The sequence below is a fragment of the Sphaeramia orbicularis genome, chromosome 15 (genome assembly GCF_902148855.1).
Source record: "Sphaeramia orbicularis chromosome 15, fSphaOr1.1, whole genome shotgun sequence".
Lineage (NCBI taxonomy): Eukaryota > Metazoa > Chordata > Actinopteri > Kurtiformes > Apogonidae > Sphaeramia > Sphaeramia orbicularis.
The window spans coordinates 30,986,216-31,013,983 of record NC_043971.1 but is presented as its reverse complement, the minus strand read 5'-3'; the positions used below and the strand labels follow the sequence as shown (position 1 = coordinate 31,013,983).

General features: G+C 38.5%; 3 protein-coding genes across 4 annotated transcripts in view; 2 read left to right on the top strand and 1 right to left on the bottom strand.

The window, feature by feature from the left end:
- Positions 1 to 2,329, top strand: part of rgs7a (regulator of G protein signaling 7a) — a 62,800-nt gene extending 60,471 nt beyond the window's left edge. For both annotated transcript variants that reach the window (XM_030156070.1, XM_030156071.1), the window contains 2 exons: positions 903 to 939; positions 1,823 to 2,329. In XM_030156070.1, the coding sequence (XP_030011930.1) occupies positions 903 to 923 (21 nt within the window). In that variant the 3' untranslated portion in view covers positions 924 to 939; positions 1,823 to 2,329. The remainder of the gene's footprint in view (positions 1 to 902; positions 940 to 1,822) is intronic.
- Positions 2,330 to 3,507: 1,178 nt separating this feature from the next.
- On the top strand, positions 3,508 to 10,880 carry grem2a (gremlin 2, DAN family BMP antagonist a). Its single transcript, XM_030156072.1, has 2 exons — positions 3,508 to 3,981; positions 9,399 to 10,880. The coding sequence occupies exon 2, from the start codon at positions 9,400 to 9,402 to the stop codon at positions 9,973 to 9,975; it is 576 nt and encodes a 191-aa protein (XP_030011932.1). The 5' UTR covers positions 3,508 to 3,981; position 9,399; the 3' UTR covers positions 9,976 to 10,880.
- A 24-nt stretch (positions 10,881 to 10,904) lies between these two features.
- fmn2a (formin 2a) overlaps positions 10,905 to 27,768 on the bottom strand; it is a 44,410-nt gene continuing 27,546 nt past the window's right edge. The window contains 10 exon segments of the mRNA XM_030155756.1: positions 10,905 to 11,917; positions 12,114 to 12,195; positions 13,256 to 13,405; positions 14,325 to 14,376; positions 23,378 to 23,470; positions 25,552 to 25,672; positions 26,302 to 26,361; positions 26,994 to 27,140; positions 27,243 to 27,372; positions 27,471 to 27,562. Of these exon segments, the coding sequence (XP_030011616.1) occupies positions 11,891 to 11,917; positions 12,114 to 12,195; positions 13,256 to 13,405; positions 14,325 to 14,376; positions 23,378 to 23,470; positions 25,552 to 25,672; positions 26,302 to 26,361; positions 26,994 to 27,140; positions 27,243 to 27,372; positions 27,471 to 27,562 (954 nt within the window). The 3' untranslated portion in view covers positions 10,905 to 11,890.

The following is a 27,768-nucleotide window of genomic DNA, read 5'->3' as shown; positions in this document are numbered from 1 at the left end:
CAGATGTTTAGGTAATGTCCAGACCCACAACTGTGACTTTTCACAAAGGTATGTCCATCAGTGTTGCACACACACACACACACACACACACACACATGTGATAGTACTTTTCTGCAGTGGTAGACTCTCAGCTCTACAGCCTGGAGATGCTTGTAGATTATTATCACATATGTGTTTGCAAACAATAGAAGTGGAAAAAATGGGAATCACATTGGAATTCCTTTTTGGTTACTTAACTAATCTCATAAACATATTCCCTACACTTAAATTCTAGTTTTCTTTCCACCACTTCCTGAGAAATGCCTGTCTTCTTTGAGTTGGATGTTTTTGCTTCTCTGCAGAGTGTTTGAATTACATCTTTGGTTCAGCATCGGTATGAGAAAAATCCCACTATATCTAGCTTCCTTTCAGTGCCTCCTACAGAAATGGATCTCAAGAAGAAAATTCATGAATCCACCACTGTCAAACTAAGGAACACTCAAAGAGAATGGCACCCACATGCCAGTAATAAGCAGAATAGTGGTGAATAGGCTGTCTCAGGCACAGATAAGGTAGAAGGTGATCACAGCCAAAAGCATCATGAACAGTTGAGGCGCAGAGTCTGTCACAACATGATGAATTATTTAGAATAATATAAGTATATTTGTGCTTAAAACCTACTCTGTGTCATACCTCCTACACCTTGTCGTTGTGGGAAAGGAGATTTTATTATTATAGCCGGAGGGTTTTAAAAAGAAAGAAGCAGCTAGACTTACCCTGTATCCATTTCAGGGCAGACAGCGTGTTTGTTTTTGACTTCTCCTAAAGCATATTCAGGTGAAAACTAATGGTAAAAACTGTGGTTTTGTCTTCTCTGCTATAAACTACCTTCACCCATTATGTCCATCTGTCTCTCCCAACAGAAAAGTAAGAACTTGTTCTGAAGGCTGTTGCTTCCAGGTAATGTAAATGTAAATGGTTCCACTTCTTGTGTGGCATGATGGTGTTTTCAGCTCATTCATGTGTAATTGTCAGCGACTGTAACAGTGTAGGTGCTGGAGCGTAAGGAATCAGCTTTAACAGGGGGCATTTAATTCACCTCACATAGCTTTTATTTGAAGTATAATTAACATGATCATATTCTCTAAAAAAAAACATAAATATGGTTATACATATGATATCTAAATATGTGCACAGGCATTCACACACAAATGCTTATAAATTTAGATGAACAGTCGGAAAATCCCTTAATTACTCTGCATTTAATATAGCACAACAAGAGGTAATTCTGTATCATGAATAAACCTATACTTTAGGCCACCTAAACAGGCTACACAACAAATTAAAGGATATACAACATACTTTAAGCCACATAGACAAACTGTATGCATAATTACAACCATATGTACAACACAGAAATGTAGCCACAATTAGAAAAGTGCAAACAATAACACTCTTCAACGGCATCGTGTACAAAGGAGGAGACATTTTCCCAGACATTTTTGCGTACAGTGGATTTGTGCACTCACCACACTCACCCTAGAAGAGCTGGATTTACCAACTGTGGCTCCTCAGCACAACTTCATTCCATTAATTTCACAAGTTTCCTCTGACATCGCAACCCTGAAGCTGCACAAACTGAATCGACTTAAAATGTTCTTTGACTCTGAGTTTTCACACAACCTTCAGACTAAACCATTTTTTGCTTTTTCTTACATTACTTCCTTTCACTATTTTGCTTTTGTTTGCCATCAGCTGATGTGGCAGGGTGATTTTAATACCTACACTGCATTATATATATATTTGGAATAATATATTTCTTTCTTTCCTTCTATCCTTCCAGGAGAAATCACTAGCATCCAAGAGGCTGACCAGTCACGTGCCATCATGCTAAAATCAATGCCATCTCTCTCTCTCTGGGACATGGAGAGGGGGGACCATCTCATCTCTTCGTCATCATCGTCTGTCCATCAGCTCTTGGCTCAGCCAGACAATGAGCCGGGCCATCTGTTCGTCTGTTGTCCACCGGATGTTGCATGTCCATGGAGAGGAAGTTCCTCTTCTCTCTCCTCTTACAGTACCTAATATATTTCCAGTATTCTCAGAAAGGGGGCAATGCTGGACTTGTGAGGACACTGACAGACTGACGAGATGAAAAAATGTCTTTGAAGAGCATCAGATCCAGCGTTCCAGTGCTTTCCATCGTAACTGCTGGATCTGAACCCCCTCTCTCACTTCCAGCAGAAACAAATGATGTCAGAGAGAAAAAAGAAAAAAGACATAGTAAAAAAAAATAATAAAATGACAGCTTAAACTGATAAAATCTATCAAATGTCATCACTATCTGAGGTCACAGATACTTTGTCACGCTATGGGAAGTGTTGTGCAGAATGAATATACAATATATATACATATATATTATGATTATTCTTATGATTATTTATTGTGCATTTATTTTTGCTTTGCATTATTTTCTTGCACTACAATAATTAGCACATATGATTTTCATTGCACTTGTAAAGTCACATTCAAAATTGCAAAAATGCTGTCTCCTGTCTTATGTAAAACATAATTCTTTGTTATTCTCCTGCATTTATTTTTATACCATATTTAAAAACACTTTTACTTACTTGTATTATTAAAGTTGGCCCTCTATCTGTTACTGTGGCTCCAGTTTGGATTTCTACATCTTCCTAGACACACACAGAGCCACCACAGTGTCCAAAATTTACACTGCAAACAATAGGAGGATGCTGTATTTACTGCAATAGTTTTATGATGGTGCACTTCTGTTTTATACCACTAGAGGGTGATAAACTATTTCCTATCAGAAGGATGTGCTACCTACCTTTGAACATGAAGCTCCTCCTTAACCAAGATCAGCAAAAACTAACTGAGTCTTCTCCAGACAAATGAAGTTTTGTCATGCAAAAGTGTCATCATCCTCTGGTCTGCTAAAGGGGTTATTGTTCCAACTGTGCCCGTCTGAGGTTTTCAAGAGACTGTTGATGTTTCAGCTCTTTGATGGCAAGGGTGACAGTCAGTGTTTTCAGTCTCTGTGCCCAGTGGTCAGCTTAGTAAGAGCCACAAAACACACAAACATTATTGTCTCCGCTGCATCAAGGAATGTGAATTGTGGCATTTCAAAGTGTCCTGTCACTGCTGTATGTGTGGGTACATACATACAGACAATGATTTATGGATTGTGGATTTGATCTGATTGTAGACTTTGACTGACTCTATTTTATTTTTTTATGTGTTGTGGTTTCAGTGCCAATAAGAAAGGAATGAGAACATTTCAGGGTTTTATAAGACAATGCACTTTCTTTACAAATGTGTTCTTTATTGCATATGGTGGCATGGATGTCATTCATTTCCTAAAAACTGTAAAGGTCAAACTGAAAGAAGAAAAGTAACCCAAAGACAAAGGATTAGATGTCACTTGGATAGGCTTGATTATTGATGGATGGGTGGACAACATAAAAAAGATATCAAAGAAAATATATCAAGAAGAGGGAGACAAACGCAGAGGGAAAAATGAAAAAAGTGAGGCAAGGTTTGATTCACACAATGACCAGGGCCAATAGGAAAAACCCTCCCAGTCTTGAGGAGGGAAAAGGGGTGGTAGGGATTCAAACTAAGGCAGGCAGTACAGTGAGTCAAACACTCTCAGAGACAGACTACAGACAGTCACCACTCCATGAAGAAATGCTTTCACTGTGACTCAAATCCAAGAGGCTCAAAGAACCTGAAACCAAAAAAGACAAAAGAGAGAGAGAGAGCACTAGACCGAGAAAGTTAGACAGAGATACGACGGGAAAACTGATTATGCCCCAAACTTTTATTTAGCTGGAGCAAAAAAGGAGCAAGGACAAGCGCAAGGATACTACAGATTATGTTGCCATGGAAACCAAAACCTGGAAGCGGACGCAAGGACCACTGAAGGTGGACAATCTCCCCTGACTGCATCCTCGACACATTATCGTCTTCCTGTGGTGAGAGGTACATAAACCATAATTTATGAATAAGGACTTTGATTCTGTTTTATTCAGCTCTCTCACTTTTAAACAGTCATAAAATTGGATTCTTAAAGCAGTTTTAAACATTGTAGAAACTTTCTGTGGAAGTTGTAAATTGTTTACTGATACAATCTAATACAAAATTACTGTTGATTATTTAAGACATTTTTTGGATGAAATTACAAAATCATGCCATAACAAAATTTCCTAATCACTGGCATAGGCTTTTTTTTTATTTAATAGAGGTAAGTACAGGTAAGAAGATGGAGATGATTTCAGTATTAATTTAATTTATGGACTATAACTGGGTTGATGCAAACATTTGAACAAGTCCGATGGTGACTCACTGAGTCTGGGTGAGTAAGAACAAAGCCATGCAAGTCAAAAAGCAGCAACTGAGCATCTATGTCATATTTCTTACACCCTTAAGGGTTTGATTCCCACTGAGGCCACACACTGAAAAAATATACACCTTGAAGGTTCTTGTAAGGTGCTCTGGATAAAAGTGTCTACCAAATTACTATAATTAGAGGTTGAGGATTTTAAGGAATTAGCATTGTGAGTAAGAGAATTAGTAAGTGATGACAGTGTGTTGTACTGCATGTCTCAGTGAGATTAAGACATAATTTAGTTTTTCCAGTGAGTATGAAAAGGGAAAATGTGACATAATGATGAACATATTCGTACTAAACCTTCACGCCTTGTATACAAAATAATGTTCTTTCTCTCTCGCTTCGTGGGTAAAGACATGGGTGTTTAGTTCATGTGGGTCTTATTCTGTGTCCTTATCTATGCACAGCATTTGTGTGTAGTCATGTGTGTGCTGATGTGTGTCCAAGTCAGTGTGTGAACATGTGTGAGTGTGCCTTCAGTATGCGTGCGGTGAATGGTAGGGAGTTTGCCTTCTGATCCTTCTTACAGCTCCGGTGACTGCACCACCTTGTACAGTCCGCTCTGATGTCAAAGAGGATTTAGCACACAGACACATTACAGTTTCTTAAGCAACAGAAAACACTAGATTGTAATCCTCTAAAGACAGAAAAACTGGTATTTGATAGAAAGTTGTAAGGCTTTCTTAACACATGAAAGTTACCTTTCAGAAGAGGATAGCAACTATTAAAGCACTGTTTGCAGCAAATAAATTAGGTCAGTTTTTTTTTTACATTTTTAACAACCTTGATAACAGTTTTATGCTCAAATTAAAGGCTTAGTGTGTAAGATTTAGAGGGATCTAATTGCAAAAATAGAATAGGATAATCACAATTAAGTCTTCATTAGTGTAAAGTCACATGCAAATAACAGTTGCTTTGTTTCTTTACTTGAAATGAGGCTTTTATATCTACAGAGGGAACAGGTTGCCTCTATAAAGTTGCACCACAATTTTTCTACAGCAGCCTAGAACAGAGAGCTTCTTTTTCCCATTGTATGGTGCACATTAATGAACATTACCATCACCTAGTATGTTTAAGTGTAAACCGCAGTTGATATTAACGTAACTTGAACAATCAGTTGCTGAAATTCTAGCGGCCACCATAGGGAAGGCAAGGTGAGAGCTATTGAAATGGAATTGGCAACCTAATTGCAATATGCCGTTAAATATTACACACTGAAGCTTGGACATTTATGAGCTAAAATATACTGAACAAAAAATACAACTCAAAATAACTACTACTAATTCATTGTACTTTAAGTGTTAGTCACTGGCAGTGTTAATCTCTGCACTAGTATTATCACCTGATCTGAAATGAGAGACATTTTACTATCAAAGCATCTCTAATTGCCTTTCATCCTCAACTCAAGCACTGTGTTGCGGAGGCAATGAAGCTAACTTACATTCTTGCCAGTACTTAACTTGGAAAGCATTATACAGTATCTGGGCTGCTAGTCATTATCAAGATGGATTGTGGTGACAAATGGCTGCCCAAACTGCCTAAAGGAGCCTCCTGGCAATGTTGGCATTAGACACATTTACACAGCAAAGACCCCAAAAGGAACCCCCCAACCCCTCCAGCTGTTAATGAGCCAACAGCCGAGCATACTTTGGGAAAATACAATCCGCAAATGCAGATAATGACATGGTTCCTCTTTGTGTAATTGGTTCAGAGTGAAAACATTTCATTTACCTCTCTTTCCCTCTCAACTCTCCCTCTCTCTTCATATCCTGTGTATGTGTTTTTGCATCTGTCTGGTTGTGTGTGTGTATGCATGCACGTGTGTGGTCACGTAGGGGTGTGTGTTTATGTGTATGTATGTGTGAGTGTGCATGTGTGTAAGTGGCTACCCGTGTGTGATTGAGGTTTGAGCTGCACGGTGAATTAAATGCAGTTCTACTGTAATTAACTGCACTTACCAGTCTGTGTATGAGACTTTCTGACGCACCAATAATTGAGGCATCAGGTTTTGTTTGTTTTAACCTGCCTTTGAAGACATGCTGGGAAGATGTTTCACAGGGTTTAGAGGAAGTGTATCTTTGGACAAATCTGAAATTCTTAAAAGGATGATGGTTTCTCTTTTTATAATAAGCGACTTAATATCTGAAGAAGAGACATAAGGACAGAGGTTGGGGGGCAGGGGTGGGGGTAGTGATTTAATTAGTTTTATTTCATGGTGAGATATGAGAAAAAGAACCATTGTTACTCTAGCACAAAACATCCCCATGGTATTAAAATGCCATTCTGACAAACAAAACATAACAAGTTCCCACTGATGATAATAGTTGTTTTCAAAAAAGGCATTTGTGTCTAGCTCAGCAGTCTCTGGTATTTGTTTCTGGCACTTGTAATTTCATTAGAGGTCTGAATTTTGGAACCAAGGTCTGCCACAGTTCAGTGAAGCATATCCCCCAAGTATTTGTGGTTCTGGTAAAACATAAAGCTGTGTTTGTGGACAATATTAGTGTTATGCAGACAGAAAGGTCCGGTTCAGTTCTGTCTAGGCATTAGCACACAAAAACCACAGTCTCCTTCCGTCTTTGGGACTCTGTGATGATTAGTGCATTTGTCAAAGATAGACAGACAGATAGAGTGACAGAGAGAGACATATGGGAGGAAAGAGAGATAAAGACACAAACAGCTTGAGTGAAAGTTCTACAGCTGTGGATGAGCGGCATCTACTCCACATGGTTTTGTCTCCCACTAGGTCATCTGTAGACTATCATTACCTCCTATTCCAAGCTTAACCATCTCCTCAGACCCTTCTGCTATCTCCTAACCCCAAACACTAACCTCCAACCCAACACCCACCCACCCATCCACCTCAGTGCTCCCCTTGAAACCCCAAAACCGCAATCTGTCTTGCTGCAGAGATTGATGAGGATAGCTTTGCAGAGCCACTACTATCATGCTTAGGCTGAGTTTGGGGGTAGTGAAAGAGTGAAGCTGCTGGGCCATTCGTCATGCCCTGTGTACACACTCAGTCAAGTCTTCCCTCGAAAGTCCCTAGGGCTTTACAGGCTGTAGCTCACCAGAATCACAGGGTGCCATCCAGAAAGCAGGGAAACAGAGAACAAGGCTGTGCACAGAAGCAGAGCCTGTTCTTCTGACCAGGAGCTCATGCATTTAAACACACAGTCAGCAGGAATGAGACAGTGCAGCTAAAGACAAATGAGACTGTGTTGTACATGGAAGGTAGATCACTGGAAGATGGAGTGGGGTCATGACTCTCTGATGCAGTAGGTGGTAGAAGATCCCAGCGGGAGGTTTCGGTTTAGTTATTCTAACCTTATGATGGGTGTGTGTAGGCGTGTGCACTGGCTTGCTTGCATGTGCATGTGCATGAAAAAAATTGTTTAAATGTCCATGGAAGAGTCACAGACTTGAGCTACACTTTCCATTCTAATAAAGTTATTTCTGGAGTTATGTTTGGCCAAAAATAATTCCTTTTCCCATGATGCAGTCAGTGAAAAAAAATATATTAAAATGCATTTGTCTTCTGGACATACTGAGATGGAAAATTCTAAATTTCAGCAAAACAGTCTTGATTGCTTGGCAGATTATACACAAAACTGAAAGTACTTCCTTCTTACATAGGTTTGATGTCTGCAGGAAGAAAACTAAGATGGATTTCATGTGTTTTCTCTGGGCTCATAAAAATTAAATCAAGATTTGTACTTGAATGTGTGTCAAAAGTAGTTATATCCCTTATTTAACCAAGTGAAATCCTCATTTAGTAGATAATCTCTTCTTCAAAAGTGACCTTGTCTGTTCTTTAGTGCCCCAGTAAATACAACCATAGAATGTCTTGTCGGAGCAGACAAGTTAGACATCACTTTACAACTTTTCTGGATGGACAAACAGCTGCTGTCCAGCTCACAACAAGTGCTGCTGGGACAGTGATATACAGACTAAGTACATGTGCATATTTGGCCAGAGCTACCATGACCCTGGGGTCAAGGACAGAAAAAAAGAGGTACAAAACAAAGTGGATTATGATAAAGTAATTTGTTCCATGTCAGAGTGAGTTGCAGGTCCAAGAAGGAAGAAAGGGAACAAGCAAATTTGCACAGCAAAGAAGAGTCTGTGAATAGGAGCAGCCAATGGCCTTGAGGCAGTTTGGTTCTCTGTCAGAATTTCTGACTTGATGTCATGCAATGCTTGTCAAGAGCAACATCTGCTGAAAAGATGCTTGAGTGATGGTCAAAAATGTGCTGGCACAAATACTGACAGCATACGCTCAGACGGATACTCTATCTTGAATGGCTGACAAATAATTTCTGTAGCTCATACGTAACTGTCTTATGACTATGATACAAAAGGCAATATGTCTATTATGGACACTATGGGTCATTCCCAGTTCACTTAGCTCTATAGAATATCACTAAAGAGTAAAAAGATTGGACTCCCAAAGGGTACTGTAAAGTTCCTCAACTCTTCCCCTAATAACATGCAGATGGGCCTCTCTAATGCCTGTTTACATATCTGCGGCATAGTTCATGACTAAAGTAAGCAAAGCCCTAATTATTTTACCCGGCGACGGGACCAATAAAATCAACTTCCCCTTCTCGTTATGGGTGTTTAAATGTATCCTTTGATGGCAGGGTTTTGTTTATTTTTGGAAGAGTTGCGTAGCCGAGAGGAAAGCAAATAGAAGTAATGATACAGAGATGCTGACAAATGGGGGCCCGAGTGATGGATTCATTTCCTCAAAGATGCCTGGGAGGTTAGACAGCAAAGGTGGTTTTACATGAATGCACACTTGCACAATTGAAAACATGACTGGCAATATTTCTATAATGTTTGCAATTATGTGACCATCATGTCAGAATAAAATACAGTCTTATAACTTATACAATCTTATGACTTAGTGTTGGTTGTTTTCTAGCATCACTTGTTTTAAAGACTATATTTTGTGAATCTTGCCGTTGGAAATGTAACACATAGTTATTTGTCTCTCTCTTTGCAGAATGCTGTGGAGAATCACACTCCCTGTCCTGTTAGCTGGTGTGCTCTGCATCACTGCAGAGACCAGAAAGTCCCGTCCACAGGGTTCCATCCCATCCCCATATAAAACCAAAGGGAACCTGTCCTCAGAACGTCACCGGCTACTGCAGCGGAAACCAGAAGTGTTGTCCTCTAGTCGGGAGGCACTAGTAGTGACAGAACGCCGCTATCTACGCAGAGACTGGTGCAAGACCCAACCCCTGCGTCAGACAATCAGTGAGGAGGGCTGCCGCAGCCGCACTGTGGTCAACCGTTTTTGCTATGGTCAGTGCAACTCCTTCTACATCCCCCGCCATATGGGCCCCAGTTCAAGCCATGGCCAAAATCGAGGCCAAGCCTCAGGATCTGGAAGAAAAAACCACAACAAGGCACAAGAGCCATTCCAGTCCTGTTCCTTTTGCAGGCCACACCGCATCACACACCTTACAGTTCAACTAGACTGCCCAGACCTTCAGCCCCCTTTCAGACACCGTAAGGTGCAGAGGGTCAAACAGTGTCGTTGTATGTCTGTGGATGTGAGCAATCATGGGAAACTGTGAGGAAGACAATGGCTTCTTTGAATTATAAAGATAGTGTTTGAGTGTTGCCATGGGCAGAAATGTACAAACTTCAGCAAGAAAAGACTGGCCTCAAGTTGAACTACTCTGTGTTGTACACATAATGATACTGCCCACAATAAAAAGAACTGTGGAACTGGCATGGTCAAGCAATAGCTTATCTGATTTCATCATAGACTAGCTGCTACATTGGCAAATGGATGCTATTGAAAGGCACTGGGTGAGACTATACAGCAGATGCTAAATAATGTCTATTGTAAAACACACAGCATTTGTTTTTTCCAGAACTTCAAGTCCTCAACAATTACCTGTTTTTCTTTAGATTTGTGGGTGTCAGATTTCTTTGTTAGGTGGTTTTAAAGATTGTTTTAATACTACAAAACATGACGAACCTGTAAGATGAAGATCCATGCCAACAATGCAATGTCTTCATTGTCTAAACAACATGTCTAAATAAAAATTTGCAACATGGCAATGAGCAGTAAAAAGAGAGTTTGGTGTTATATCATGTTTTTATCTGAAGGAGATCCTGACGTTGAATAAAATGAATTTTATGACGGACATGTCCGTCATCCCCAGTGTTTTCCACAAGTTGTGAGGTGTACTGAATGATTTGATGTCATGGAAAATACTGGGACAAACTAAACTAAAGCATGGACCAGTGGCATCCATCTGCTCAAACGACTGGCTGTATACAGTTGACACAATGTACGAGCCAGAAAACCTACAGTATGTGTAATGGAGGTGCAATGTGATATACTGTATACAGTACTTATCTTTTATGTATGTGTGTAAGTATGTATGTAAAAATATATTAAATCTATTTCATATAAAACAGCAGTGTTGAGAGTTTCTGTACTATTTATGGTAAAACTGTTAATAAAAAACGGAAAAAAACAGCATCAGTAGAATTTGTATTAAAATTATCCAATGTCTTTTAATTAATAAATACTTTTTTTTTTTCTTGGAAAGGGATATTCAGTCACAAAACTGTTGGATTGCACATGAACGTCACACCACAAGCTCTCATCAGAATCCAGGAGGTCACATACTTTTACAGCTGTAGGAAAGGCATAACTGACTGTATACAATTATCATAAAACAACATAGGCATAAGAGTGATGCTGAACCAAAACAAAAGTAGGTCTACGGTACATCAGATCACATCATTTGTATTTACGGCAGTTTCTGATTTTAACACTGTGATGAATTACAGAGGAGGCATTGTGGAACAAAGACAGAATTATTTCTATATTCTGAAACACACAAATAAAACTATTCAATAACAAAACACTGAAAGGCTACATTAAATGAGTTTTCATTTTTTTCCCCATTTGATGGCAGATCCTGTCTCAACCGTACATACTCACCTGACCACTGTGCAATAAGGCACTGGCTGTCTGACAGGTCATCTATACCCGCCATATTACAACATTATGAAAGTCTGTGCTTTTCCTCAGGGAGATATGAAGAAGAGTTTATGTCTTCCAAGTAAACGAACAGCCCGAGACTTGCACCAAAAGTAAAATATTCTATGTATAAAATGCTGTGAAAGCTCAATGATGCTACAAATTCTACTAGATTTGCTGGTTATATGACTTAGGGCCTTTAAACCATATCAACTCTGGGGTGTCATGTGGTTATAAATATTTCATTTAAGTGTGCAATCAAAGGGTGGGGGAGAGTTTGAGTTTCATTGCACTTTCAAATAATGTCATATCGACATCCTGTCCACTTTGGACCAACTAACAATTAACAACAACTCTAAGTCAATTGAAAATTGAAAACAAACACTAGAAATGGATAAAAGTTGTGAAAATGACTGATGGGTCATGTCAGATTGTACAAACGGTGCAAGTGCAATAGGCTTGTTGATGATAATTTTCCGTTCTCTGCTTTAGATCTTCTGACCCAGCTTGGCTTTCTGTGGAAAACAAGAACACATCTGGATTATTTAGAACATTGGCAGCACTGGCACTCTATATTTCAGGAGACAGGTGGTTTTATGGAACTGTTCTCTAAAGTGAGGAGATTATTTGCACTAAAAAAAAAAATAAAAAGAAAGCAGGTTGAAATCAAAATGAAAAGAGGAGAAATGTGCAACAATAATATAAACGTACAATTCCAGTTGCATGTTTGGGTTTCACATTGTAGGAAGCTTTCTCTCTGGCTTGTCTGAAGCTCTCCTCTGCCATCTTCACCCTGAAATATCACCAGTAACCGTGATATGGACAAATGCACATAGTTGGATGATCAGCACTCACCCACACACATTCACTGACATCGCTGAAAAGCAACAATTTACCATAAAACACAGCACAAAGAATTCCATCTAAGACCATTCAGACTATGGCCTGTGGTATTTGGACACGGTGATCTCGGTTTGTCAAATGGCCAGTGCTCCTACTTTGAAATGACTCACTCTAGTTTACTACTGCACACAGAGCGCCAGCGGTGTCATTACTCATTTGTGCTTCTCAAAGACAAAATGATTAGTACGCTGGCATTCAGCGAGTAGACACATTTACACTTAGAGATATGCGTCTCAGTGCCTCAACACATTAAATGGATATCATGTCTGCCAGATTTGCATGGTTTCATGTCCATTAAACACAGGTGAGGCTTTACAGCGATAGTTCCACTCATTAATACAAAAAGCAGCAGAAAATAGAGAGCTGCAGTGATAGCATATGCCCAAGGTCAAAGAGTTAATGTTTTCTAATTTGTTTTTATTCCTTCCTACTGAACAAGCAAAGCCTGTGACATTTAGCTTGTCTTACAAATACATATCATGATTCATTTGGCATAATGGACCAATTAGTTTTTTTGTTGACGTATGCAATCGTATCTTTGTGTTCATCAAACCACTGGAAGCTAACTGGATGCTGCATGTGTTGTTTTCATTAGTGGGGTGAGGACAAAGATTTGGGTCATTTAACCTCTTTTCCCTTCATGAATTTGGATGAATCTGATAGGATCTTCAGTGAACACGAGATGTACTGTAAATTATTACTGGTTCACGAACTCGCGCTTGGGGAAAAATTTAAATGTTGGATCATTAGTATATTTGTAATGATTTATGAAGAGGGCAGAAAATGTTCTAACCTACCCCAAAAGCACATTTCATGTAAGTGAAAAGACCTGATGCCTGGCGAAATTTGATCTGGAGACAGTAGAATCAATCCTACGTGGCTGGACAATGTCTTTATCATGCATTCGTCTAACAGCAATAACAAGTTTCATCTCCTGTTCATGTGCTCACCTTTCCTTTAACATCAACTTGTTCTGTTTTTTCCACTGGTCTTTGAAATCAGAGGAAAACTCATGCCAAACAGAAAACAAAGTGTTGGGAGAAACCTCTTTCTCTCCTGCCTTGGGTTTAACTGAGAATGACACACTTAACTCCAAGAAGCTGTGGACAGAAAAGAAAGAAAAAACACTGAAAAACCAAACTATTACAACATGAAACTAAAGAAGCCTACACCAGTTATTGTGCAACCTGGCAGCGCTGAGCAAATATGCAAAATATGAATGTTAATCTTGGAATAACATGTCTCTCTCTCTCTTTTTTTTTTGAAGGTTTAGTCGTACTGTAACATAAAAATGCAAAGTGGCAATGACTGTGCATTTCAGAGAAAATAGGGAACAAAAACCAAAGGCAGCACAGTTATAGTAACAGATTACCTTTCAGGATTAAAATAAAGCTCTCGTACATCCCATATATAGCTTTGTCATTATTTCTGTAGACCACGCGTCACCGTTTGTGTTGAGCTTTGAGATGTTTATGCAAAAAGTATATAATAAAAAAGGAAAAAAGATATACAACTAGAAGATGAAGAGTTCTCACTACAGAAAAGGGTGCACACGCCAGGGGAGGGGATGTCACAAGTAAAAGTGTTAAATGTGGTGGCCATTTGCAGTGGATCAATACAGTGGACAGGTTGGGGTCTCTTTGTTTGGAGTGTGCTATAGGAACACATTCCTAGCCAGCAGTAACAGAAGCCTGGAGCCAAGGCTGTCTACTCTCGCTCTACTTAGATAAACAACACAGACACAGCACAGGGGGCCTCTCATCTACTGAGGGCCTGGCATGACGGCCTACACCTACACTGTAACTGGAGGAACCTCCAGTCCTAAATATTGACAGAGCTGCAAGATTCTATTTCTTCACTACAGTGAGAATACATCGCTTCAAACACTATTGAACTATGTTTTCTTTCCTTTCAAATTCACCACTGGTTAAATGTGTGAAAAAAGACCCATACAGTGATATATATTTTTCAGGTGGGGAAGCCATCAGAAAATGTCTGAAAAACAAATGCAGTTCTTACATCTTCTGAGTGTCTGCCAGCTGTTTCTCTTGTGTTTCCAGCTCTGTTTTAGCTGTGAAAGAAAGCAGAGATTGATTAAAGGAAAGAACAGTTTATCAGTAAATATGGGATTAAAATATTTCCTGCAGCGCTAGGAAAAATGTCTTTCACCTTCAGTGCAACTTGTATATACAAGAGGATTCCACATGTCACCATTACTTAAATCAACAGTCATCTTCAAGGTCACTGGTGTGCCACCAGGTTATTGAGTGTTGGATTGTCCGGTGTTGCACAACTGACAAATGAGTACTGCAGATCGTAGCACAAGTGCTTCTTTGTGCGGAGTTACTTCGAATGGAGACAGATGACTGTGTGTTTGTGCACTCATTTGTGTGTGTGTGTGTGTGTGTGTGTGTGTGAGAGAGAGGTGTGAGGGAGAAAAGAGAAAGAAGGCAAGCGCATTGGGAAATGGAGAGTGGAATACCATGGCACACATTAGCAGATATTTCCAGCACCTATCTCAGCGGGCCATCAGGAACATTTTGACTGTGTTATAAATTATGATATAAGAGCACAGCAGTGAAATGTGACAACCACAGTCAGGCAAGTGCCACGGGCTAATCTCCATCAAATCTGATCCATGAGCTGATTTCTTAGGCCATTTTCAAATAGACCAGAGTCAACCCAGCTGTATTTGCTTTTGCTAGTCTATATCTTAACTAGGCTGCTGTATACCTGTCAAAAGGTAATGCACAAATCCACTTCCACGCAGCTCCTCTGTAACCTCAAGGTCAATACTCTGTAAACTGCTCTCACACTAAACTGTCACATGATCAAACTGACCTATGGCTTCTTCATGGATTTCCAAGACAGATATGACAGTACATGGGACAGAGAATCTTTCCTGGCACAAAACTGTTCTGTTCTTATCCCGGGAATATCTGGTTGCTATGTGTAATTGAAGCCAGAGCCACATCTAAAGATCTCAGACAAACCCATTGGGACCAGTACTATACTTTACCATTCCACAGCATTAAATCACTCTTTAGCTCACAATCTCATCTCCCACTGCTGACAGCTCATCAATAAATGAAGACAAATCAGTAAATAATAGAAGCGGAGCCTGCTGAAAGAATCTTAATACAAGAGCTGAGATTTTTCCTTGAAGAAAAATTTAACATCTAATTTAAAGGAATGGTGTTACACTGTGAGCAAATGTGCTCTTTGCAAGAGTTACATGATACAGTACATCATCTAAGTCTGTTAGTTAAAGAAATGTTGCTAAAGAAGTTAAAGCCAGGAAGTTGGACATAAAGATGCTAAAGTTTGTTACGTGTGGTAGCGTTGCAAAATTAAAAGTCTGTAATATTTAAGGACATGTTTCTACTTAAGAGGATGTTAATAATAATAATAAACTTTATTTGTATAGCACCTTTCATACAGAAATTGTAGCCCAAAGTGCTTCATATTGATTGAAAAAATACAATATTAAAATACATTAAGATTTGATTATACATCAAGAAATAAACTATGGTACACAATTTAACACAGCAGATAAATAACAATAAAGCACTTCAATAAAATACAAAAACTCTAGAATGAAAAAACTGTCTGAGCAACGGTAGAGAGAAAAAAACCCTCACAAAATTCTTATTTTTAAGTTATTACACACTTATGAAAACTTCACAATTAATATCTTTTGGTCCTTAAATCTTTGTAAATCAAAGTGGATACTCAAACTACAAAGTAACCTGCAACCTAAAATTTTGCTCTTGGTAAAAAAGCTTCACAAAAGTAGGATATAATATCATTCATTCTGTTACTTTGTATCTTTTTGCAGTGCAGGAATATTTGCCTTGTGTAAGGATGGGAGTTTTAATTACTTTTTGAAGTCAAATAATCAAGTCGAATTAAGTCTAGATTTGTTGTGAGTCTGGAATGGAATAGATAGATTAGATTAGATGTTATGCCACTAACATTTGCCCTCCATCAAACCAAATAATTTTAAAACATAACATGCTGCACACTTTTAATACCCCTCGGCCAAACATAGTATAAGATTCTGTTGAAAGTTACTGCCCTATAATCTAGATTAAATTATCTTTGTGTAAAACTTATTACATACATATTTATATTTGAAAGTACTCAGGTATTACAAATGCACAAGGCCATTTGACCTTGAAAAAGTAGGTCAAGGTCACATATTTTCAATGAGCTTCTGCTCCATGCCAAGATGCATCCACAGTATAAATTTGGAGCAGATATCGCAATGAGTTCTTCAGATAATGTGATTATGGACAGACAGATGACATAACATTTACAATACCCCTCGGCCAAGGGGTAGGTAAAAACTGAACCACTAAGAGTAGGTGAATAACAAGTATAATACTTCACACTATTTTCAGATTGAACATGGCAGGTAAAAACAACTGCATAAACATTAGTTCCATTTAAGTAAAGCATAAATGTCTTCCTACCTTCACCTTAAAAAATGACTCTTAAAAAAATCCTAATGGTTCTTACCAAATTGACAAATCTACTGACTTGTTATATATGCACATCCCTACTTTGGGACACAATGGTCCACCACAGCCTTTTGGACACATTTGAATGAAGAATCATCAGTGGGAGTGGTGAGTCACAAGGAGCTGTCACTTCATCTGAACAGGCTCCATTCATGTGCTCAGATTCGGAGCCTTGGTTTTGACTGGTTCTCTTCCTTGAACCACTTCAGATCAATGCACACTACCCTGTTCTAAGCCTGGCTGGAACCAGAAGACATCAGTTTGTTGTTTGTGTGATTTGTTTTTATGGTTGTCCTTTAAAATAAAAACATTCCAAACTTAATTCAAGTAATGTTGAAGAACTTCAATGATGGTTTGACAGTAATCATTGTTGAGTACTGTTGTGAGTTTTATACTGCCTGGTTTAAATTTTGTTTCTGGGGCTTCGCTGCCTAATTAAAAAAAAAAAAAAAAAAAAATGCATAAAGTAAGGGAAAAGTTGTCAGATGCTGTAAGTTACAGTAACCAATTAAAATAGTTGGATTACTATTAGTTTTTAACAGGGTAACCAGGAATCTGTAAACTATTACATTTCAAAAGTAACCCAGAGGCTAACAAAACAACTAACATATAACCTTCACAGTGATGACAGAATTCAAGAATGTCTCCATTTACCCACAATTCCATCAAAGACACCAATTTTGTCCAAGAAAACACTAAGTTGAAACACAAAGTCAGATTGGAGAACATTTTGTCAAATATAAAAAAACACTTATAGGAAGATTACTTAAACAGTTCCAGTTATGTTGGTCACTATGTGGTTAAACATGATATGGATTAACACGTTTAATGTGTGATCTTATATGCAGTAACCCAAATATTTTAATTCATGATACAGCAAATATCTCATTTTGATATTTATTTGAACTGTGACGACCACTGATGTGACGTCCCATGCAGTCAGAGTAGCAGTTGGTGGTAGTAGGAGGGAGAGTACGAAATCAGTCTTACTAATCTCTATGTCCATCAGAAACAGATTATCACATGGCCACTGCTCTCTTGCTAAGCACAGAGACTCCATCAAAGGCCTGCATGCATGAGAATTTGTGAAGGCAGCGGGGAAAATCGAGCTAGACCAAACAGCAGAGCTCCAACAAGTCCGCTCCCACTGTTATTCTGTGGTTAGTTTCATGGTCAGAAAATAAACAAAAGCGGTTTAAACTGTGGAGCCAGAAACAGTTTAACCCCAGGCTTTTTAGAAATTACAGAAATAACAAAAATAAGACATTTGGCTGTTGTTCTTTTTCACCACCGCAGTGGAGGAACCCCAAGAATCCTGTCTGGAGCCTTCTGAGTCACATGTTCATGTTACGGTGCTTACATTTTGCTCTTAGAGGAAAAACCTCGTCATTTGCATCAAAGCGAGCTCTCCCATATTTCTCTCAAACACAGAGGAAGACGGAGAGGGGAAGAGATGGAAATGGGAGAGATGCTTTCATCTGCAGACTTCCTTTAAAATGGACAGTGAGCATTACCACGAAAGAACATATGATATGTATTATACTCTCATTTGAATACAAAAGCAGTGGGAGAGAGGCCTACAAGCCTGGTCCTTCAGAAAGATTGGTCACAGTCGACTGAATGCAGTCAAGGTCAAAGTCAAAGCTACGTAAAGAATAACATTTAGCCAGTTATGTTAAAACAAGTATCAACAAACTGAGCCTTACACTTTTGAAGTGGACCACAATATCCTAACACTGTTGTCGATGTCAGATTGCGCGGATAAAAGCATGACTGGATGACATCTGGTGGACATAACAGATAAACCGTCTTCCATTTTCTGTGGGTTTTGATGGCCATAGCAATAACAAAAAAGCAGTAGCTGTCAGGTCTCCTTCAGAAGTGAAATTGGAATTCCTCCTATTATTTAACCAACAAAATGTCATATAATTTAACCATCCAGAGACTGTTCACTGAATAAATATATTTCACAACATTTTAAAGAATACACAGTTTAATTGGTAACATATTCTTTTACATTTACTCGGGTAACACTGTTGAAATACTTTAGACTGTCTTTCATTATTATAGCATATAGAGAGAATCTGGGCAAAGTTTTAGATGAGGCGGCCAAAGAGTGGCATATGTAAATGGATTTTTTTTCAATAACTTCTCGTTAAGACGTATAAACACAATAGCCATATGGTCCTAAAACAAAAATAACTTTAGTAGTGAAACAAAATAAAACCATATACTTTATAAAATGTTTCACTACAAGCAAAAGTTCTGCTCTGTAAAAAAACAACCTAAATATATAAAATAATTATTTCTTCCCGTCCCTGCCCCCCTCTACATCCATCCCTGCTGTACAGATGCAAGCAATAACTATATCTAAACTAAAACCAGTCCAAAATGGATAAAGCAGCCAATTTTTCCTTGACCTTTCATCAAGTTTGAATGAAACCTGATAAAAACAAAGATGAAGTTAAAACTATGTGAATTTACACTTCAGGACATTTTCTTTTCACTTGGTTTCTGAAGTGGATTTTGTTGCTTAGAAACAAATGCATTTAAAATATGGCAGGAAAATATATCTGTTTTACCTCATCCTGAAATGGATCAGTGGATCAGCATTCAAACATGTGATTTGATTGGACACTGTCAACTCCATCCTCTGTGTCATTTGTGGGCAGGTGGGCTCCACTGTGTACACTTTAGCACAGTGGTTCCCAACCTTTTTTGGCTTGTGACATCACAAATTTCTGGCAACCCCAGACATCCAAAACGGACTTTTTTTTTTTTTTTTGCTAAAATTAATTAGTTTTTGATCACGTAATAGTTTGCTGTACTATGTTGCAAATAAACATTAATTTTAGACGCCATTTAGTCTATATAATGCATATTATTATGGATGGAGGCAGAAAAGCCAGGTGTAGATTACTGCACAAAGTAAGAATTTTATTTTCCTCGGTCAGGATATGTACAGTCAGTCCAGCTTATATTTACAAGGCTGACAATTAATACTGAACAAACAATAACTCAAACTATGAATTATGAAAGAGCTGCAGCATCTGAAACCAACCACAATGAACATTTGAAAGATAAACAGTACCACAGTGCTTCAGTTTCAGCTTCAGAGTTTGTCATGTCTTTTATGTATTGGGATTGTCTCTCTCAACTCACCGTATATTTTTTATTAATATGTTGTTTTTTTTATCAATTTCAGGTGACCCCATTTGAATTCCAGGCAACCCCACAATTAAAAAACACTGCTTTAGCACCTTAAAATGTCAGAGGAAAGTCTGCAGATTAAAAAAAAAACGTAATTTTTTTTATAATATAACTGTATTTAATAGTATAAATGTATTCTGATTATCAGCCACTTAAATTATAACTGTAAACTAATATAGTAGGTAATAGTGATTCTATATATGTTTTTGTCTAATCTCCAACAGAATGTGTACATTGGACAAGTTCACCCTTTACATTTACAATAAGGATGCATGGCACCCTCTTAAAAAAGGCTATCCTCTAACGCTAGATCTTTAGTGATGCAGTGGCAGGGGGAAGTGTGCTTGTAAGTAGGTTCATCATTCATCATAACCGTTTTAACAGTGCTCTTAGTAAACACCTCACTTTGAAGGGTTTGTTTATTTGATTTCCCGATAGGAGTGAAGGAGTGATTGAGGTGGGGAGGAGAGAGAGGAGGTCAAGGAGGCAAACGAGTTCTTTGATTTTCCTCTGTCATTACGCTGCTGACAAGAAGAAAAAACAAGCCATGGAGGGACGAGACAGCTGAAGGGACAGGGGGAAAAAAAGACGACAGGTATCTGCAGCAGTAAAAGACAAGAACAAGGACAACTTTCTGAAGAAAAAAAATTGGCAACATATGTCATAACAGCTAAAGAACAAAGCAAAATAGATAAGACAAGTTGATTTTATTCATGCCTCTCAGGCATCCAATGCTGATCTTAGCAGTTGATTTTTTATGAAGGTTGGTTCACCTTCAGCCATGCTAAATCCTCCTTTGAGGCAGAGCAAGATAAAGATTGTTGTGTAAGGTAGAGATGAAGATAAAAGTTCCAGCAACTAAGCACAGTCATAATCTATCAAAGCAGATAGGAATACTGAAAAATAGCTTTGAGTTTTTCAATACACTGTGGAATAAACAAACGTCCCTATGGAAACGACACAGGCTGAAGCCTTGTGTATATCAACCAGAAAACACCACAAAACAGATTTAAAAATATGTCTGCAGACTTATATCATTGTGATTGATGAGCTGCTCCACATACTCTCACACCACAGAGAAATTTTTGAGTAAGACCTGCCAAAGGTCCACTGTACCAACACACAGCTTGTTGAATCACTAGGGATAAATGGTCTGCCTCTGAGTCTTAAACTTTTGTCTGGTGGCTGCAGAGATGAGTAAACCACATGTTAAAACAATAATCACTTCCCTTAATACTGTCGAGGACTGACTAGTTTCACACAATTACATTCTACATTTACAAAAGAAGTCAGATTATAATTACTGAGAAAAATGCTATTTGTCAGTTACTTAGATAAAATTACATTTATGAATCCAAATGTAGGTGATTAAAAGGCCTGAATAAACTCATTTAGTTATAAAGCTTGCACATAAGATAATGACCATCCAGACCAATGCTTATTACCTCCGCCAAGGAGGTGATGTTTTTGCCGGCGTTGGTCTGTCTGTTTGTCTATCTGTCTGTGTGCAAGATGACTCAAAAAGTTATGGACGGATTTGGATGAAATTTTCAGGAAATGTTGATACTGGCACAAGGAACAAATGATTAAATTTTGGTGGTGATTGGGGGGGTGTACTGATCTGCCTTGGCGGAGGTCTGCACTCTCCGAGTGCTTTTCTACTTGTTTATTGGATCCCCATTAGCTTCCACCATAGTGGTTGCTACTCTTCCTGGGGTCTGTTAAAATACAAATACAGTTAGAAAATACATACATAAACTAGAAAAGCACTCGGAGAGCCCAGACCTCTGCCAAGACAGATCTGTGTGTCCCCCCCCAATCACCACCAAAATTTAATCATTTGTTCCTTGTGTCAGTATCAACATTTCATGAAAATTTCATGAAAATCCGTCAATAACTTTTTGAGTTATCTTGCTAACAATCAAACACACAAAGCAAAGTGATCACAATACCTCCTGGCGGAGGTAATAAAACAAGTTTACCATTCATTGTTATCATCAGCAAGCTAAACATTTCAACACATAAACCTTAAAACATTTAAACTTGTATCTTTACAGCAGCTTGGATTGCAAGAATCAAAACAATCATTTGCATTCATGTATTCCTTGAGTAGTTCCTGTCCGAGTGTTTTTTTTTTAATGAATATAAACTTTTAGTGTGTTTGATGTATAAAGGTAACTTATTCCATAGACTGGAGGGAATGTAAATGATAGAATTTTTCAGTTGATTCGGTTTTGGTTTGGGAAGTTCAAGGTGTTCCGTGGTAACCTGTCTGGTGCCACGGTTATGTTGCTGACCTCTATGCCTTATTCTGTCGGTAAGAAAGTCAGGTTTCACATTCACAGTAGCACTCCTTATAAGAAGGAAGAGGTTAGGCAGGTTGCTTAGGCAAGTATTGCTAGTAATTCAGTATTTTTCTTTTGAAATTATGCTGCTTTTCCACAGAGTTTTAGCTTAACTTGTCTTAATTCTGCAAATTTTGTCTAGTGTTTCCAATGCCTGTAAGCCGGGAACACTAGGTATTATCAGATACTATTTCTAGTATCACCTTTGCTAAGGTTCCAAGTGAGCCAAGGTGTAAAGTCACGCAGGTCAAGGTAACTTTACTTATACCCGTAGGTAGATTTTTTTCTGCAGTCAGAGGAGAGGGCATCTGCATTTATATAACATTAAGACAAAACAAAAGACAAAACAAAACACAGACACCGAGGACAATAACAAATACACATGGGCAAGTACTACTGATCAGGACTTGAATAAAAATAAAATATCCCATAAATTAAATTAAAATACCAGGACAAAGTGAATGTTAAACAATAGTTCCTAGAAGACTTCAGTAAAAGGTTAACAGGCTAAGAAGTGCACTAATTATTTAAAAAAACAAATAGCATTAACCAGGCAGGAAAACGTCAAACTGTAATAAATAGAAACAAATGGTAAACTTCAGTGAAAAGTTAAAAAGTGCAAGGAATCATAGATCGATTGATCCAGAAATGTCCCTGCATTACTTTAAATGTGTTTCATGTTGCAATATCAATTTTAATAAATCCATATAGAAATCTGGTGATGAAGTGTTCCCAGACTTTTCATGCTTAGTACACAGTTTCAAATAGTTGTTAGCAAAGTAATCAAAGTGATAAGCTACATTTTCTTGATTGGTTAAAATAGTTATATAGTAGTTCAAATTACTACTTACAGTACACCATTTTTAACAGAGTAACTAGTAATTTGGATTCGATTACACTCTAAAAGTAACCTTCCTAACACCATTCATTTGCGTAACAAGAAAGGTGAAAGTCTCATTGGTGACGAGTTATAGTTCATTTGAAATATTCTCACCTTGGCTGAGAAACTCATCCATCTTGTTCTTAAAGGGTTGGAGGTTCTCCTCAGAGGATAACTTGCATACCTTCTCCATCTCAGCTGAGCATGCTGAAATAAAGAGTAATGAAAGAGACAAAAATTTTATGGTTATAATATGCAACATTTGTGTTGTAATTAGTAACTCAACGGGGTACTTCACCATGATTGGGTCTGCTTTGATAAATCACTGCGGAATTTCTGCTGAATAAGTGTTGGCAAAGACATAATGAGCCATAATGACTAATAAGACACCCAGAGGAACCACAGGAACGCCTGCACTTGGATCCCAGGAGAATGTTATAGTCACGCTCTATCTGCAACCATAATGGATACACAACCTCAGCTCAGGGCCTGAGAGGTGGAGAGGCCATGAAACGCTCAAGGCAATGGGAAGGCCAGGACTGGCCAGTTGGTAATTCATATAACATATGGTGCCTCTTCCAAAGGTACAGAGTGAGTTTGCTGTGCTGTGCTGTGCTGCTTGCTGATGTCCTTCAGGCCAGCCAAGGCCATTTCTTCGCCGCCTACCTTTCGGAACCCCCCTCTGGGATCTGTCATCGAAGCCTGTGTCTGTTAGAGCACTCAGTCCACTTTGCGAGGTAAGACATCTGCAGGTAGAGCATGTGATGATGTATTTATGTATGGCCAGCATGTGCCACTGCCGCTGGGGTCGAAGTAGACGCAAGTCCATTTCCCCTATGAGCAACTTCATCTTTATGAATTGCAAATAATGAACAGCTTAAAGAAATATTATAATGGAGGAAAAACAATATTTGGCAAAGCGCATCTGAAACCTAATTGGTTTAGCAGCACAGATACATAAAACATGATAGAGAGCAGAGCAGGTTTGGGGAATTGTCAAAATTGCAAGCACACAAACTCACATGCACACATCTGCATTTTAAGCACACACATGTATACACAGTCATTTTTTACCACCTGTTGGCACCTCCGCCTTTGGTAAGTGTTCTAAGTGCTGACTGACTTGAGAGAGTAATGAAAGTAAGTATTTCCCAACTGACTCATTCATTAAGACTGTTTTTTTCCTCAACCTGTCAGTTTGCCTTGTCAAAGCATAATCCAATTGCCACATTTTTTCCACAGCAATTTTGTTGTTATGATAGGCAAGCAGCAACATTTATTCTTGTGCATAATTCCCTTAAGTATTTTTGATATATTAACTATAACTCGTGTTTGCTTTATATTTATCTTCATGCATTTATTTTATGAATTTGGTGTCCTTACATTACTGCTGTCATCATGTAACTTGTGACAGTCCTGTTTCATTTCTCTACGTCTCACTAGAGGATAGAGGAGTATTATGATATTGTGGAATTGTAAAGAAACTAACAGAAATACCCTTAAATGTTTTAACAATTTTGGAGGGTTCTTTTATTTGCTAATTAGTGTGCACTGAATAGGACATCATAAGTAGTTATCAAATAAATCACTAATGTGTATTTTCATTATCTGACAAATTAATGATCAAAATGAGACCTCTACTTGATTTGAGTTTATTTTGATTTTCTATAGACTTTTCATGTGTGAAAGTAATTTAATTTAAATGCACCCACAGGTAAGGTGATAAAAAAATATATGCACATGCAGGACTATTTTTTTTTTATATCTCTGCAGAAACAGACTCATAATAGTCTTTTGAAGGTTTATAGGTTTCCAGGGTCAGCACGGCAATTCAGAGCTCCAGGAGAGCTTCTTCCAGTTCAGTGAATAGCTGATGAACCTTTGATAGTGTTCACAGGTAGTGGAAGTTTTCTGACCTTGCCCTCTCTATATTTTGATCTCTATTTCATAAGGACAGTAAAGGCAGACCAGGTCCAACAGGAGTCTACTTCTGACAAGTCACATCTGCTTCTGGTTAGCTCGTCTGTATGACAAACAGATGCTATCTCTCTGTTGACCTGCCTCTATGATCCAAACATGACCATAGCAGGGCAAGTTTAGGAAATCATTTTCCATTCAGCTGGAAGATATATGACCGAATTAATATGCAAATCTTAAACAATATGAAGAAGTTATGATACAGTGACCCAGGGCTGAAGAAAAATACATAGGAACTTGCTGTAAATACGTTGTTTTTTTTAAAAACAGAAAACGTAAGGAGATTAGTGACGCATGTGGTGACAGCCTACCATTGAGGTCTTTCTTCAGTTTGCGAAGGTCTCTTTGAAAGTCGTCAAACTTCATTTGAGAGGCCTGGAACAGGTCCTGAGGCTCAGGCAGAGGGTAGACACATGTCTCCCTGCCAGCATCCTGGTAAAACACAAAACACATATTCAAAACATAACTTACACACACTAATGTCAAAGTCAGTTTTCCTCAAATGAGAGCGTGTCTCTACACACAAACAATATTGAAATAGTGTGCAATAAATGTCTTCAGAGCCTAAATTATTAACTGTGCACACATCCCTTAAAACACATATCGGCCATCGAGTGCGGCACCAAAAGCACCCGTCCGATCTCTCCATCAGTGTATCTACTTGTCCATGGTGAGTGCAAGAGCCATGTCATGCAGGTTGACTTTGGCAAGCAGCACTCTTCTGAGTTCATCTCATCTGGAGAACCTAATTATTTACACTAGCGCTCCTTTGGATGCTGTGCCAGTGAACAGACTGCAGGTTTGAATGAACCCAGACCAAAGCCGAGCAAGAATGGGAGATGAAGAGTGAAAGACAGACAGAGAATTATAAGAGAGAGCCAGAGAAGGAGAGAGATTTGTTTCTGCTGTAAATGAGGAAAGGGAAAATAAATAATTTGATAAAGGATAAGCCATGGTATCCTCTGGCAAGAAAGGAGATGAAAAGAGAGCTCTGGAAGGATTTCTAAGCAAATCAGAGTAAAACAGAAAAGTGATTCAAATAAACAGGAACCAAAACATACCTCATCAAAGTGCCTTAGATAGTAAGCAACAATGTAGGACAAAAGACTCTGGGAGTTATCCTGAAAGAAAGAAAAAAGATCCAAATAAATAAACCAAAATCCCTTTATTTATTAATTTAATCATTTTGGAGCAGGACGTTTTAATTTACACAGGGCTAACCAGAATAGAGACAGCAGTCTTAGAAGTTGGGGCTAAATCATGACATCGGAAGAGCAATGCAACAAAACACAACTGTGCAGGGTTGGCTGTCATAACTCAGAGTTGGTGGAAAGTTTGATGTTCTTTATGGATACCTTACTCAGTTCACCACCACAAAAACACAAACCACTGTGTCCTTATATGGCAGTGCCATGGGCACACAAAGCCTGTTGAGATATTGAATAAGCACAGTAAACAGAGTGGCCTCTCCTCTAAATCTGTTCCGCAGAGGTCTGTATGTACTGTGACTCTCCTGAAACACTTATCATACAATGTGAATTAAAGAACAAAGACATGTTTGTGTGCACTTTTACATACTTTACCTGTATCATCATAGTGTAAATAATCACTTTTAAAACGATAATCTACAATACAGGGACATTAAGTTGTCTATCTTCAGATATTTCCTGAATACTTGTGAATAAGGAGAAAGTGCTACATCTACTCAATGCAGTGAGGAGTGTTTGTTTTACCCCAACTAACACACACTCACACTGCTCTTAACGTCCTTCAGTTTTGGCAGAATGTCCAATGTGAAGCCGTCAGCTTGCCCTCGAGTCCGGTTGCCTCCATTCATGAAGTTGCCAAAAGCCAGTACCAAGCCCAGCACTTGCAATACACACTGACCGGTTTGGAGATTCTACACCCACACATGCAGAGGTAAATATTCAGTGAAAAGAGGCAAAAAAAGAAATAACTCAGAAGTCACAGAATTCAAAATCCAAGATGGACAGTATCTTACCTTGCAAACTCTCTGAAGGATTTCTATTTTTCGGAGAACTGAGGTGATACATTCATGGAAAGTTGACTGAAACAGGATGCAGAACACCCGCTCTGAGAAATTGGGGATTTGTGATATCTGGAACAGAAACCTGATGCAGGGGAAAATACATACATTTTTTTTCTTTAATTTTTCCTCAGACAGCTTCTGTTTTATGAATTTGGGACACAACATAGGTTTGGTTCTCACTGTTCAGGCTTGTCCAGTGGCTTTGCATCCTCCTTATCTTTGGTTGATTTAATGTGCTTCATAATGCTGTCCATCTCATCATTTTGAGCTCTCTAGGAGGTGAACACACAGAACATGGCAAGCAGGTATTATAGGTAGGAAGGTGAAGTCAAGAGATCCACAAAACCAAGACAAATGAACTACAATAATAATAATAATAATAGTCTGCAAACTCTCTGGAACTATTTTGTCCCCCTGGCCATCAGATTGTAAAACTCATCATTGAGTGGTCAGGGGGGTCTCTGTCTCAGTCATGACC

Excerpts from the sequence above, each read along its gene's own strand:
- grem2a (XM_030156072.1), top strand. The coding sequence starts at position 9,400 with ATGCTGTGGAGAATCACACTCCCTGTCCTGTTAGCTGGTGTGCTCTGC.